The sequence below is a fragment of the Rhipicephalus microplus genome, chromosome 2 (genome assembly GCF_043290135.1).
Source record: "Rhipicephalus microplus isolate Deutch F79 chromosome 2, USDA_Rmic, whole genome shotgun sequence".
Taxonomy (NCBI): Eukaryota; Metazoa; Arthropoda; class Arachnida; order Ixodida; family Ixodidae; genus Rhipicephalus; species Rhipicephalus microplus.
This window is the reverse complement of record NC_134701.1, coordinates 163248699-163264749: the sequence shown is the minus strand read 5'-3', so window position 1 is coordinate 163264749 and position 16051 is coordinate 163248699. Positions and strand designations below refer to the sequence as shown.

At 45.6% G+C, this 16051-nt stretch overlaps 1 protein-coding gene across 3 annotated transcripts in view; it reads right to left on the bottom strand.

Annotated features, from left to right (window-relative positions):
* LOC119170601 (condensin-2 complex subunit H2) overlaps nt 1-16051 on the bottom strand; it is a 105580-nt gene that overhangs the window by 6611 nt on the left and 82918 nt on the right. For all 3 annotated transcript variants that reach the window (XM_037421817.2, XM_037421819.2, XM_037421818.2), the window contains exons 14-17: nt 6515-6591; nt 4814-4903; nt 3081-3233; nt 1341-1511 (exon numbers count right to left, since the gene is read on the bottom strand). In XM_037421817.2, the coding sequence (XP_037277714.2) occupies nt 1341-1511; nt 3081-3233; nt 4814-4903; nt 6515-6591 (491 nt within the window). The remainder of the gene's footprint in view (nt 1-1340; nt 1512-3080; nt 3234-4813; nt 4904-6514; nt 6592-16051) is intronic.

The window sequence follows — 16051 nt, the reverse complement described above, 5'->3', positions numbered from 1 at the left end:
ATTTGTATATGTATGTTACTGATGTGTGAATATGTGTAATATGGCACTGATGCAGACTGTATCAGGAGGTCAAGACCTCGTCAGGCTATTTAGCCTTTAGTCTTTGCCTCCCGCAGGGAAGTTTTTGTATTTTTTTTTTTCCTGCAAATAAACTTTGAAACTTTGAAACTTAAAGGGATTTTAAATTCAATCGAACTTCGTGTTTAGGAAAGACTGACATTGTTGATGATGTTATAATTTTTTCGCGGTTGTAGCAGCAGGAGCTTTAGAACAGGCAAAATAAAAGCTTGTCTTGCTCCGCACCCGCTCAAAGTGTGGGCGGAGAAACACGTCATCTTCGTTTCCTCTGGCTCGGAGCAAGTGTTCTTTTTTATCTTCAACCATGACCTCCGCAACTAACTTATGGCATGCCGTTGCCAGAATTAATCGAAGAGGCCACATTTCAGCAGTGCTGCTCTTGCAGATAATGTGGCATGCCGAAAATGACGTCACCATGTTCGCTCGGCGTCTCAAGAAGCCCGGTGGCCACAGCCACTTTTTTTTACCAGAAAGTGCTATTGGCATTCACTTTTGATAGCTCTCACATCGCTTTTCTAATTCAGCCGGGATCAAACTGTTCTTACACGCGCCCGAGTCTTTTTTTCAGAAAAGTGCTTCAGCTTCACTTTAAGCAAAGTTTGTCCGATCCTCATTTCATTCAATATACTAATAATTAAAAAATAATGCGAGCTTGTATCTGCACACTGCTACTCAGCAGCTCGGACATTTCACACAATGACGCAATGAGACCAGGCCATCCGAGGAAATGGCAGAAGCTTCTGCAGCTCGCAACGTTTCTCAAAGATAGTCTACGAGAAGCTTCGAATGATCTAGTGTCAGTCGATCCGCTCTCACACTGTGACTTGCTAGTTTCCTGATTAGCTCTAAACAAACCTGAGCATATTGGGTTAGGCAACCAACTTGTGTTAAGAACATCTTAGTAGAATGCAAGAAGTGGGCATGTTCGCACGGCATCTCACTCGAAGGCAAGATCATTGCTGGTCTTTAAAGTCGTAACTGACAGGATCCCAAGAGAAGACAAGCTGGCAAGTGGGAGACAAAAAGTTAGGAGGCAGATAAGCTTGCAGTGATAATCTGGCCACAGGCAGCACAAGACCAGGTCAGTTGGAGAGGTCTTTACCTGGCAGTTGGCACAGTCAAGCTGATGATGACTGTGGTTAGCTCAAGACTTTTTTTGTTGTTGTTGTTGTCAACTGGGCAGCTTTCTTTTCAGAAAATACTTGCCGATTTCCTTTATATCTTTGTCTACAAAATAGTAATACCCAATCAATATTAGCTACCTGCTTTCCTTTCCTTGCTGGCTCAGAAGAGTTCGTATAGCTGACTTGGTTGTCGCCGAACTCTTCGAGCTCGTGGAAGTGCTGCTTCCGCGACAGCAACGTGAGGTGCAGCGTGTCCATGCCTTCCTCCATCACACCATGTGTGCCAAGCTCCACATTGTAGTTGTTGGCCTGCAAGCAACAGCATCAACAAAAGCGCACCAGTCACGTTAGGCAGCAACAAGACGCTTTGGCACATTCACTTTCACAAAGCTTTCACTTTTACTACAGTCGGCTAAAGCTCTGAAAGGCAGCGGCTTATTAACCTCAATGGTATGTGCACGAAAGCTGCATCAATGAACGTGTGCTCAGGACTAATGTCGTTAGCCAAACAGTCGGTGGACTTGCTGTCACAGAGCACTGCTGAGAGTCGGCAGGACCATTTCTTTAGTAACGTAGGCAATCAGCTGCCATGCTTTGGTCATCTGCACGGCGTCACTCTTGCCTTCATAAATTGTATCCAATAATAGTTTTATCAGATCATTTGATGCTGCGTGCCAACACAGCTGAACGTGCAAACGATATTTCAATAGGTCAGCCCAGTTAAATAGGAAAATTAGCCAATCTAAACCAGCCTTCATGATCTCGACATGTATGCATTATCTGATGGCATCAAACTTGTTAATTTGGATCGATCTGGCCATGAACCAGCTCGTCGTCTCATGAACCAGCTCTGAAGCAAGCCAAGCACAGAGCGCCACAAAATGGATGACACAAAAGATCAAACCCAGCATGGACGATACTAGCGTCTAACCAAAATGAAGCAGCTGATCACATCTACGGTTGTCAGCAGGAACCAAATAGTAATGATAGGAATGCTTCGTGCATTTTCACAGCATCCGGCGCCAGGCATCGCACCGCACTAGCGGCATGCCATAAGAACCAAGTGGTGGATGCAGTGGTTGCAAAGACAGCATCTGTGGCCGTTGTGGTGGGCACAAGTTTCGTTTTCCTTCAGCAAGAGGCATTTGATGCCCACACAAACACCAAGAAAGCTGTTGAGCACAAAAAGCGATTATATCCCAACCTGTAGTACGCAGGAATTAAATGTTATGGTTGCATTGCAGTGCAGGCCACCACCACAATTTGCCGGCCAGCTCACTGGAAATGTTTGCAACTAATGATATTGCAATCGCCAGCTAGTCACAAAGATTCTGGGCTTTATACAATGAAAGCAAAATCCATTTAAGCAGCACGCCACAGTGGGGAATAAAGGATTAATTTCATCTTTTGGAGTCATATTACGCACAAATTTAAGGATATAGGCACATTAGAATTTTATCCCTATCGAAATGCTATCACAGATCGCAGGAATGAATCAATCCTACATCCTTGTACACCGCAGCACTACCTATCATGGCTAGATTACTGAAATACCTTTAATTGCACTTCCTTAATAATATTCACAGAAAACACTGCGTTAGACATCAGTGCTGAGATCTCGCTCTCTCTATCTTTCTCACTCACTTACATGCACACACAAATATTTCTTGGCGGACAAAAGATTAGTCTGCGCAAGAAAAAACACAACACACTTTGTGGTATGCACCAACTAGGCCATCAAAGAGCCCTATTAAATGCATTGGCAGGTCTATGAACTAAGGTATACTCTAACTGCACCTAACCCCACACACACGCACACACAAGTAACATACGTTGCTGAATGATTCTTATGAGAGAACATGCAAGAGAGCATCTCACCAGTTGTAGCGTGGAAGCAAAAAACCGAGGCACCTCCCACACCTCTCGGCCCCTGCAGATCTGGCGGAAGTAGAGGGTTTGCTTGGACGGTGCATCAGAGAAGTGGTCCAGCACCCGGCTGCAGTAGGTGCGGATATTGAAGCTCTCCCGCTCCTATCAGAGAGAGCCGCCATGACTCGTATAAGGCACATTGCAAGATTCAAAACAGCCTGGTACAAAAACAGCAATGCTAGATGCCGGGCACTCATCACTATGAACTAGTGTACATTGATGTGAAAGTAGCATAGGGAATGAGTGGAATGCACTGAGAAAAAGAGCAAGACAGAAGAAAGAAAGGCAGGAAGGCTAAAGGCAAAAATTTACCTAGTGAAAGTACAATGCTCGAGAATGTCTGATATACGGCAGCACTTTGAGAAGCATTAGAAGTCATGGTAAATACGGAACACTATTTGCACCACCAGTAGGACATCCAGGAACACAAGCCCGATGAATGACACAGAAAAGGGTTCAGAAGAATTATTCGGAAGCCCTCTAAGCAACCTCTGACGGGAAGTACACTTCAGTCAATTACAAGTCGGAATAAAATGCAACCAGTACATTTCAGTATGATTCATGCAAAAAAGGAACTTCACGTTAAACATGTTTTGTTTTTTATTGTGCTGTGATTTGCTAAAGTGCCCCGCTCCATTGCCCACAGCGCTAGCAGCTAGGCAGTGAAAGGGGGGGGGGGGGATGCCTACATCAGGAGGCCGTTCTTGCAAGTGGTACGTTTGAAGAGCTCTAACCGTATGCAGACCACTAAAATGTGACTTCCTTTCGAATGAAGCATTTCCTTTGGCATGAGACAAACGATATGAGGTTTTTGGAACGCTATTTGAAAAACCCGTGTTCACTTTACATTTGCTTTAGGGCCCTTTTAAGGCAAACAGTTATGTGCATAGGAAGCAGGCAAGCTTTGCAACATGTTGCTTTGTGAGCAATGAAAGAAGGCTTATAATGAAATGGGAATACTAATGTGAGATACTAGATCAATTCATGTTGATAAATAATTCTTTGAGGAATCTCATTTCTTTTTGTTTTGCAGTAGTGCAGAGTTAAGTGTTCTAAGGCCCCATGTTTTGAAACTACCAAAGAAGTTTTTGTCACGGTATACAAACCGACGATTCCAATTGCCTATATTTAACAAAAAGAGAACATGTCATCAACAATTTTTGAGAACTACTGGTAAAAAAAAAAAAAACAGCATCGTGGATTACATAGCCCCTTCTTTATTCAGCGGAATAATTCTAGATACATGGTTGTGACTCTGGTGGCCCTGAGAACGAGGTGCACATGTTTTGACAGGCGGGCAGGGCTTTTGCCAGTGACAGATGCTCCCAAATCAAACTTTGGCGCAGCTTGGTGCGATTTACGTTAATATTATCAGGGTGGCACAGTAAATCTGATTCGGTGCACTTTGACGAAGTTGGCGCCAGAGTGGAATCACTGTATTCACAATAACCTGGGCACACAGCAAGATGCCTGATAAGTGAACTAGATGGCATTAGAACTGTTTTGAATGTGGCCATGACAATCTGGCCGTTCGATCGAAATAAAAAAAACATGAATCCATTTTTTCTGCCTACTTATAATTTTCTGGACGATATCAGAGTCCCAAGAAATAGGACATTGACTGCAGCTATACGACTGCTGGAAAAAGGACAATCGTGGCCTGATGCAATCCTGGCCCCTACCTCTTCAATATCAAGCAAAGGCCTGATTCTGCTTTCCCAATCGGCTACTCTCTTCTGCAGGTCTGACAGCTGACACTCCGACAGAGGTTCCTGCAAAGATGAAAATAAAAAGAAGAAAATGTAAAATAAATCATCAACGATGGGGCAGACATTCAATGCGTTAACAACAAAAATAATGAAGGGATCACATACAAGGATGTGCTTACAAGTATGTTTGCAAGCTTGGCTACAAATCGTAACACGAGATGGCTTCTGAAACATACCCCAGCTCTAACCGATCAATCACCATCTCTTCTGAATTTTATGAATCTGGCCCTTGGAGCCAGTTGGTTACTCTGCGAAATTTGGAGGCCTATTTATTAATGGGAATACAGGTGCCTCCTTGCATCTCTCCCTCAACTTGCACGGAATGACAGTCACTTGCCAAGCTCGATTTTCAGGAGACACAGCCGCAGTGAAAATGTGACAGACGCAGCCGGAGTGCTCTCTTAAGCCTCAACCAGATGCACGCAGTACAGTAGACTCTCGTTGTAACCCGTACTCAGCGCCGCGCCCTCTCTCTTCATGAAAAAAAAAAAATGCGGCACTGAATTTCGTTGCTATGGACTGACGCACTGAGTCTATTGCCATTGGCACTGCGCTGTGCTTCCTGTACCAGGTTGCAGTAATTAGGCCCCTTCTTCTTCTACCCACTACCACCACCAATGACACATTCTAATGCATACGTCTGGTTGAGGCTTAAGAGAGTGTCCTAGTCGTGTCTGTCCACTGTGTTTCCTGAAAATCAAGCTTGGCAAGCAACTGTGCACTCCATTAGCACGTCCCGCCCTGCCGCGTTGCAGCACGTACTTGTGGTTGAGGCTTTACTCGAGCGCACATCACTGAGCTGCATCTTGGTCGAACTCGCCCGAGCCAGTGATCCAAGCCATAAAAAAATTCTGCAAACTTACTATTAGTTCGAGAATACGCTTTACTTACACGAGTTCCTGTGCCCGGTGCAGCAAACTTAACATAGCCTAACTTACTGCAGCAGCTGCCCATAACTTCCCCAGTAGATGTGATTGTTACACCGTGGGTTTACTAATACAAAACCGCACTTTTTGCACGTATGCTTTGGTTTTCATCCCCTTACGTTCATGCTGCATTGGCAGGGTTTTGTTTTTATGCACATACTAAATGAGAGTTCACTTCATTATCAGCAACGAGATCTGCAGTGGTGTGACATTGCAGTCTTGAGAAAGTGCACTTTTTGCACGTTCTACAGTAAAGCTTTTGTTTTGCATTTCGTTTTACGGCTATAGCACGACATGAAGATTTTCTAGACACATCATACAGGGAATGCATTCATTCGTTCACGATTCTGAATCCTGGCCTCAGAAGAGTAGCATTACCCGGGTCTTCATGCTTACACAGCGCTCCTAATTTCACAGAACCTGAAGAAACCAGGAAGGCATGTTCTGCTTCACAGGAGTTCCATTAAGGGAGCCATAAATAGAGGTGCAGAATTCAACTACTAAACTAATTACATGAGAGGCAGTTCTTCCATTGAGACAGCAGTTCTACTCAAGAGACTTTCATTTACGAAGTTTTCTATGTGAATGACGGCGAAACATGGCCCTACTCTCATTGTTACAATTGCAATGCACGACCAAGTGAACTGAGAAACGCAGATGTCGCTGAGAGATACAGTGACATGCTCACATGAAATTCTTCCAGGTAGGTGTGGACCAGCCTCTGGTAAGAGTCCTTCTCTAAGGAATCCTCTGTTGAAGATGGGCCTGGACAAGTGTGCATTCATTGAGAGCATGAGAAAAAAAAAAGTACAATTACGCAACAACACGGCATGGGGGCTTGCAACAAGTGGATACATTACACGCCTGTCAAGCTCACCAGGCAAATCTTGTAAGAAAACATCATGATGTAACACTTTGACCGCAACTACACGACGCAGGACGGAGAAGGTAAACGCACTCCATGAGCACTTGCTTCGTCCTGCTTCACTCATTTGCACTGAAAGCTTTTGCATCATAATGCGACACCGTCTAACCCACCTGGCTATCTGTCTTGTTCTTATAACTATCAACAAGGTAATCAAGTACAATGCCAATATAACACAGAAAACATAACATACAAATATGACAATACATACGATGTACAACGAATGCGGTGTCACGAACATCCAGCTCACCACATGGGTCTGTGGGAATGAGTCGCGGCATCAAACCCATCCACGGAGCCGACCATTGATGGCCACGCCAACCACAAGATGAGAACGAGCGCTTCCACAAGTGCCTCCCAAAAAAGTGGCACTGCTGACGTTATCGTGACAGCACCGCCTTTTCCTCGGCAACATTTAAGCTAACTACGACCACCCCCCGATATGCGTGCACCACGAAATTATAACAACCTTACAGGGAGAGATAGCATCCCCCGCAGACAACACTTCAGCACATCATATAACTCAGGCCCATACTAAAAAAAATATTATTTGTCCGGAGATTCAGTTAGACTCGTACTCACGATCTGATCTGAGTCTGAATGAGTGAACTTATGAGGGAGTTTGCCGACGTATACTGGGGGTCACACACACAAAAGACCATGCCCAAAGTGCTACCCCACGACTATGCCACTCTTGAGCTACAACATCGTGTTAGGAAACCTCATATTAATTTTGATCGGCCAGGGTTCTTAAACATGCTCCCAAGTAAAAAAAAATGGGCAGGCATTTCTCAATTTTGACCCGTGGCCACTGCAGCTGCAAATTGAGGCCAGAATTTTATGCGCAGAGGTGCGATTACATGGCCACTAAACCGCCAAGAAGGTATTTCTGAATCAAAGCTTTCGATAAAGTGTGCTGCAAAAATTTAGCTTTCCTCCAACCCCAGCTTAGCCCCTCTACTTTCAGTTGCAAAGATGAAATTAGAAGATTCGAACAACCACTTAATCAGAGGCCCTTTGAATACGGACACTAAAATGCAGTGCAACTTTTGTCGGTTTGCACGTGTAGAGCAAGGCACGTTTCATGTTCTCTTTTGGTCAAGAAATCCGCAGTAATATTAAAGGTGTCGGCTTGCACGTGTAGGGCAAGGCACGTTTCATGTTCTCTTTTGGGCAAGAAATCCGCAGTAATATTAAAGGGAACTAAACAAGAGGAAAATTGCAGCCACAGTAATGGGTAGAGGCTGCATGAGCAAGTGACAATGTCTGAAGATGTTTTTATTCTCAAACAAATATTCTGTTATCGCTGCATCAATTTGCATTATAGATGCAAGAGGGATCACATAATATTTAGCATATAGTATAAATTTTTTTTTTCACAGATTAAGAACAGAGTACAACTGAAACAGAGAAAGAAAGAAGGGGGATAACCTGTTGAGAGCGTGCTTTCACAATAGCGTCTAAATTGCACTTTTTGGTACTATGGAAATCAAAATGCAAATGAGCATTTTATCTTTATTCTAAGATGTACTGCACAAGTACAACATATAAGCGTTTACCTTGCAAATAAGGGAACTTTGTCCTTGTTAGACATTCAATGGATACTTGACTGGCTAAAGCCAACAGGCTACCATGAGATGTACCCAAATAACATAGCCTTCGAGATTGGCAACAGCAATTTCTGCGAGAATTTTGGCACTGGCACAACCTTTAGCCACAACCAGTGCAACCTCTCACTAGTGACAATTATGCAGTAATACAGTATAAATATTTCCGAGAACATTTCTTGTCATTCGACATCACATCCCATCAGCCAATCAAAGTCCGAAAAATCAAATGATGCACTCTGAAGCATCCAAAGTTTTGGTTGTGGGTTTACATAGTTTCTATGAGACAAACGGCAGTGCCACAAAAGTAACCGAATACACGATGTGGAGGTGCTATCACCCCCTGCTAAGTTGTTTTCACCTAATGGTGCCCCGCATGGTAGTTAGCTACTGTCGTCGAGCGAGAGGTCTCGCTCTGCTCCCATTGTAGTGTCAGATACACTGCCTGGTGAGAGCAAGGTTACGTGGGGCCATGAAGAGAGGAGCCGATGCTTTTTTTGGGGTTTGGTAGCATTTGTGGACAATCGTCTTTCACGCGGGGAATATTCCACAGCTCACTCTCATGTGACGTTGAACGACACCAACTCTGCGTATGAGGAGGTTGTGTTTTTTATGTGAAGCATCTTATGGTCGAGTTCAATCTAGTGTGCCTGTAGCGTAACCCCCCTTACTGCATGTGCACGTCCCCTCCCCCTTTCTCTCTTTGCCTACACTCCCTCCTCTCTCACAACGCCAATGCAGGCAGCGTCAGCTAGCGAGTTTCTTGATTGAATAAACCAGCTGCTCGCGCTGCAGAATTGTTCACTGGCTACACCGTATATAAAGGCACTGAATCTTGACCTCAAAGGTAGTGCCAGAAGGATATTTCTCCGGCGAGTTGTCGAACAATAAAAATTCACAGTGTACGCGTTGACTAAAAGTAAAATGCGGGTCTCTGTGTTCAATAGGAGTCTCCTGTCTTTCAGTGCCCATTAGCAGTGATTGGCATGTTCCATTAGAAAACACCGGTCTATCACTGCATGCTTTCCACTCGTCTAAGCGTTGACTAAAAGTAAAATGCGGGTCTCTGTGTTCAATAGGAGTCTCCTGTCTTTCAGTGCCCATTAGCAGCAATTGGCATGTTCCATTAGAAAACACCGGTCTATCAAAGCATGCTTTGCACTCGCCCATGTTTCTCTCCTGCGCAACACTGTGATGAGTGCCACCTCCACCGAAAGCGTTATACTCGGCGACAACTTTCTGTGGCAACGAAAGAAAAGCAATGGGGGCAGAGCTACTACACATGCACTCCTTCACGAAGTGGTCCTGCTAGATTCCCTTTTCAAATTATGCCATCTTCGAATTATACCACAGCATAGAACTTGCTACATTTGCTTACAGAGCCATTTTGTAAGTGTAATTTTACACAAGCTCCTACGGCGAGTCGTCCAAATAACTGGAGGGCGACATGCGATCACCTAAGGGCGAAGACGCCATTTTGACTACGAGGTGTACCTAAAATGTGCAACGCTTTCTGACGTGTAAAATGCGAAATTACGCTTCATAAAGCAAAACAAATAATTTTACCCCCTTGGTTCTTCCAGCATCTCTTTATAATAGCCTCCTGTAGAAAATCGCAGAAAACATACACGCATTTGTGGGACCTATATTCTTCAGCAATATAGCACACGCCCATTTTGGTTCTGTAGTGTTCCCTTCATCGATACGGAAAGTTGTCCCTGAGTATTGCACTTGGTGCTTCGCACCTGCACATGGTTCGCTTTAGCGGGAGATGGTGTAATTTTTCTTTATAATAAGGCATTCAATTGCCTTATTAGTAGGCTTACAAAATAGTAAATTTTAGGTTCAAAGCGAATACAGTGAAACTCGTTAAACCGTACCCGCGTAAACAGTAGTTTCGTTTTAAAAGTAGTGAAGTCAAATCCCCGACTTGGCGGCCATTCAACATAATGCATTTTGTATCCGCATAAGCCGTACTAGCTTATCGCGTATGTATCGGTTAATAAGTAGTTTTTCCAATTTTAGTTGCGCACTGGCCGCAGCATCCTCACTGGGCGTCCCGACAAAACAGCAAGCCCCAGAGATCGAAACACGCCTCGTTTGTTTGTGTTGATGATGATGGCAGCTGTGTTGGTGAGCGCCATCTCTTAGATTTTTCTGCAACAAGAACCACTCGGCCAGCTAGGCTTCTGGTGTTGCCCACCCGATGGCGCTTTGCACAAACACGCAAACACGGTGTGCGCTTGCTTTGCTTTGTTTGTTCCTTTGGCGCCGTGCAATGGTGTTCTCTGGTTGATCCGTGCCGTACAGCTCTCAGGTCGTTTTTCACGTGTTGTGTATGTGTGCTTGTGCTGCTTCATACTTGCGTCATGCCAAAGCTGGGACAAAAGCATAGAGTGCTGACAATAGAGGAGAAATTGGACATAATTCGTGCTATTGAAAGTGGCACAAACAAATCGGCGCTGGCACGCAAAAAGGACCTGCCGTTAACCACGGTGTGTGGAATTTGGAATTCCAGAGAGAAGTTGCTCGGCAGTGCTGCTGCAACTGCGAAAAGGTGCCAGCTACACGGTTGGGCGTTTTCGGATGTAGAGGAGGCGCTGCTGAAGTGGCTAAAAGCTGCACGGTCAAAAAATCTGTCTATCAGTGGACCCCTGCTCGTGAAGAAGGCCCTGATTTCTGCTTCGCAGCTCAACCATGACAACTTCGTGTGCAGCAATGGCTGGCTGGCCAGATTTAAGGCCAGGCACGGCATTACCACGAAGACTGTTTTGGGAGAAGGTGCTGCTGCTGACGTGGATGACGCGGAGCAGTGGCAAAATGGTGAGCTGAAGAACATCTTGGAAGACTACGCACCTGATGACATCTTTAATATGGATGAATCAGAGCTATTTTTTAAGCTGCTACCAGACAAAACGCTTGCGTTCAAAGGCAAGACGTGCACCGGCGGCAAGCATGCAAAAGACAGAATATCAGTGGCGTTTTGCGTAAACATGACTGGAACCGACAATACTCCGCTCCTCGTGATTGGAAAGTCGGCGAAGCCTAGATGTTTTAAAGGTGCCCGGTTGCCATCAGGGGTCATCTATCGCAGCAACACCAAAGCATGGATGACGGCAAAACTCTTTGAAGAGTATGTGCGCCTCATCGATCGTCGTTTTGCAGCTAAGAACAAAAGAGTTGTTATTATTTTAGACAACGCTTCGACGCATGTTGCCCTGGACAACCTGACGGCTGTGAAGTTGGCGTTTCTGCCACCAAACACAACAGCGATTGCCCAGCCCTTCGACCAAGGCATCATTCGAGCTGTAAAACAGCTCTACAAGAAGAATCTGCTGCGCAGATTTCTTCTCGCGATTGAATGTGGCAAATTATTTTTCATCGACCTGATTGGAGCAATTCACCTGCTCGAATACTCGTGGCGGCAGGTTGAAGCAACGACAGTTCAAAATTGCTTCAAGCGTGCTGGCTTCAGTGTGTGTGCGGGCGAGGCAGATGGCGCCAGTGACACCATAGACCAGACTTTGGACATCGTAGACGAAGCTTGCAGAACTCTGCTAGCTGAAGTGCTGGAGCGCCAGGCCGTTACGGAAGGCATTTCCTTCTCCGACTTCAGAGACGCAGACAGCGATGTGCAGACATCTTCGGACATGTCTGACGAAGCCATTGTTGCCTCGGTTGTCGAAGTTTCGCAAAAATGATAGTGATGAGGACGACATGGAAAGCGACAACATGGAAAGCGACAACACGGGTGATCCAGGTCCGACAGTGACCGAAGCTGCGGATTGCGCCAGCGTCATGCGGGTATTTGCCGAGAAGTGGGGGCTGGCAAAAAAGCTGGCTCACAGAATAAGTGAGTTTGAGGCCGCTGTCGTTGCTGCTAGGCCGCCCCCATCATCAAATAAAAATTACAGACTTTGTCACGCGAAGTTAATAAATTACTGCACGTTTTTTGTTCTTTCATCGCACTCCCTAAAGGTTTCTTTTTTTTGACAGGTAAGTGAGCGACCTGACGCTATTTCAGTTAAGCAGTACTACCATTTAGTACGTACTTTTTCCGAGCTCCGGCCAACTACTGTTTAACGAGTTTTCACTGTACAGTCGAGCCCACTTAGAACAAACCTGCGCCTGACGCGGCATCCGTTCGCATTATCTTGAAGTTCGTACTAAATAAAACTCAGCTTTTAAAAAAGTTGCAAGTGAAAACACAAATTTTTGGCCCAAAAATGTCTGTGATGCACATGTTTCGAAGAGCAGGAGCGATAAGGGCGGTCTTGAGTTTATTTCAAACGGCAGCGTGCTCTTTGCCGAGGCCAGTGTCATAAGCTGCATGAGGCACTGGCTCCAAAGTTTTGTCGTTCTCGCAATCCGATTCCTCCAAAAACGCTCTCGCCGCATACTTCATTCACAATGCCCTAATCCGTGCACGTTCCCGTGGTGTCGGCATCATCATTGGACGTAATGAAACAATCGCAACAGATTTCCCACCCACTCTTTCAGGTCGGAGTCAACGACGCGCGGCCACAAATCGCTGCTGCAGTGCTCCTGTTCAGAAGCAACAGGCTCGGCATCGGGCCCGACGTCCACGAAGTCGGCCGCGTGAAAACGGTTCCGCACGCATGTAACCGTCACCGCCGTCCACGAAATAGTCACCATCTCCACAGCTGAATACCAGGATGCCCGAAGCGGCAAGTTGGCTGCCAGGTGGTCAACAACTATGAGCAAGCGTTCATATGAGCAAACGCTCATAGAGCATATGAGCTGAACAAGCGCTCATAGCTCCGCGATGCGGCGCCTAACGCGCGAATTAGGCCCAAGCCAACCGGTCACGCTTTCAACGTTTTGTGGAGTGGCAGGAAAAAACGTGCAAGTCCTCCAGTCTGCCATCCTGACCACACACGCACACCAAGAGTGAGCAAGACGCGCACACGCGACACACATGCCAGAATGCGTAAAACAGCTCTAGGCCCGTTTCTAGTCAGAAAATGAAACTAATTTGAGCCAGCGTGGCTGGCGTCGCGAAGCTGTGGAGACGGCCGAAGGAATTGCGGTCAAGAGAGCAGAGCAGATTTGCGAGAGAAGGGCAATGAGTTGCAGTAGAGTGAAGAGAGAGGAGGATACGGCGGGAAAGCGACCTTAAAAACCAAAACACGCGAAAAGGAGACAGGTCAGGTAGCTTGCTTGAAAGATCCCCGAAACGCGCAACTCACGTGTAGAAAAACTTGACATGGGCCTACGCGCACAATGATCTAAGCACGGCCACCTGGATCGGCGCGCATGGCAATGCTTAAAAAATCAGCGGCCGTAGTCAAGTAATCGTTTTGTTGCGCCGGCGAGTTTGCGTGACATCACCGACTTCGATATTTTGCGATTCTTTCCACGCAAATAAACTGCCGCTGTTACGCTTCCATGGACATGCGGCGGGCATGCTGAGCCGAGTGCAAAGTGAGCAAGAAATGATGGTAAATACGAAACGAATCGTGCATTTCAGAGGGAATCGGGTAGTGTAGTGCGTGCACTAGAACGATATGATAAGCAAGATGCAGATGATCGGATACAGATGAAGTTGGCAAATGGTCAGGTCACTCCAGGCCGGCGACGCCAACGACGCCAACGACAGTACCAGCGATTAAAAATAGGGGAGATGGTCGACCGGTCTTCGAAAGATCGTTAGCAGTGTGAAAACACGGGCCGCGTCTGGCAATGCGGGGTGCTCAGAGTAGCGGGGAGTCAAAGGACGGAGGAATACATAACAAAAAGCGGTCGGCAAGAGCGGCAACTAGAGGGGCATGGAGGCAGGGTCGGCGTTTAACAATAAGAATCTATGGGCACCTCGCCGATGCCTGATCGATGGTCGAAAGTGGTTTCCCTGGAAGTCGGCAGAGCGCCAACTCTATTCTTTGTAACCGATCGGCGGCGCTCGGAGACGTTCGTTGTAAGTGCAATTTTGTGTCATTGAAACAATGTATATTTTCACGGTCACGCAGATATTGTTCGTTTCAAGTGAAAGTTTGTCTCAAGTGAGGTCGCTATACGTGGGCTCGACTGTAGTGATTTTGGTAAAAAAAATTTCGAATTGAATTCAAATAGTATTTATCACATATTATAAAGAAAAATTGGTATATTAATGACCCAACTAACCTTCAGAATATTCATGACCCAACTAACCTGCACAATATTGTTTAAAAATTCCAACAAGACCTGTGCAAAAGCCATTCTTTTTATAAAAAGTTCAAATAAAGTGGTAACAACTTTGAGCAGTAGTAGTATTTGGCTTTTGGTAGGATGCAAGTGATAACCTGCGAGATACATAACGTTTTATTGTTTACTATATTTGCAGCATAAAAGCTGGTATACCAAAATTTTGATGAATCGATGTGAGAGTATTATGTTCCTTTAACATTGAAGTGGCGCTTGGCAGCACCTATTCGTTAATTTCGAATACACTCAAACCTCAGTCATAACATAATGGGATATAACTAAAAAATGGATATAATGAAGTAAATGAAATTCCCCTTGAAAGCTCCATTGATAACCACGCATTTTGAGCCTTAATGTAATGAAGTAAGATCGACTAGTAAATGGGTATAACAAACTAAATTAGTCTATCAAATAGTCTAAAAAAAAACCAACTGTAGTGTGTTAAGTGTATCGTTTTCTGCGGAGCTTGACGCTCGTTCGGCGCGGCTCTTTCAAAACTCCCGCGCCGACCTCACAACTACGCCACGCGCGGCCGAGAGAGTCGTCCTTCTCACACAGCCTACGGAGAGGATTGAGGAAGCGCTCAGCGGGTCACATGACTGAGAAGCGGCGCTGCGGTGCAAAGCGATTTCCCTCTGAAGGCGACGGCAACAACTGCGTCTCCGCTACTACCCTCTGCACTGGTTAAGGAGGACTCTCCACGACAGCTTTCTTTTTGTTCTCTCTCTCTCTCTCTCCACATGCGGCCTTGAAAGGAGAAGGGTCTCTACGTGCGGAGACAGAAAGGGGAGAAGCGTGGCACAGGCGTGTCCCAGACCGGCATTTGAAAGAGAGCAAACAATCCGCCACAGTCTTTTCTTCCTTTTTCTTCTTTTCCTCCTTCGTGCGCAGCCTTAAGAGGTGCCGCTATGGGATTGGGCATGGTGCTGAGAGCATTTTCGGAACGCGGTATGTTCGAATTAACCGCCACAAGTGCTTGCGCGTTCGAATTACAAGGCGTTTTCGCCCACTGGAATACACATAGCTTTGATGGGACCTCAGCGTAAGTTCGAATTAGCGGGAAGTTTGAATTAAGCCAATTCGGATTAATGAGATTCGACTGTGTTCATTTTCCGTCGCACGTGTGGTCGCGTAGCAGTACATCGGGCCGTGAGGCGGTTTCCTTCTTTGCATGCTTATAGGCGTGCGCCCATCTGAGCATACATTGCCACAAACTGTTATAGTCGAGATAACGAAATAATCGATATAACAAAATATTTGTGGCTCCCCTTCAACTTCGTTATAATGAGGTTTGAATGTAGCTGAAAATTTTCAACAATTTAAATATGAATCGAAACTAATTCGAATACATAATACTTGTTTGAATATTTGAAGCATTACAATATTCCCACAAGTCTAATTAAAATGTAATTTTAAGATAGGTCCTCGAGTTCCTAGCATTGCAGCTTCAACTGTGTCCTTTTGTTTCGAGAGCGGCTCTCCGCGAGACCCG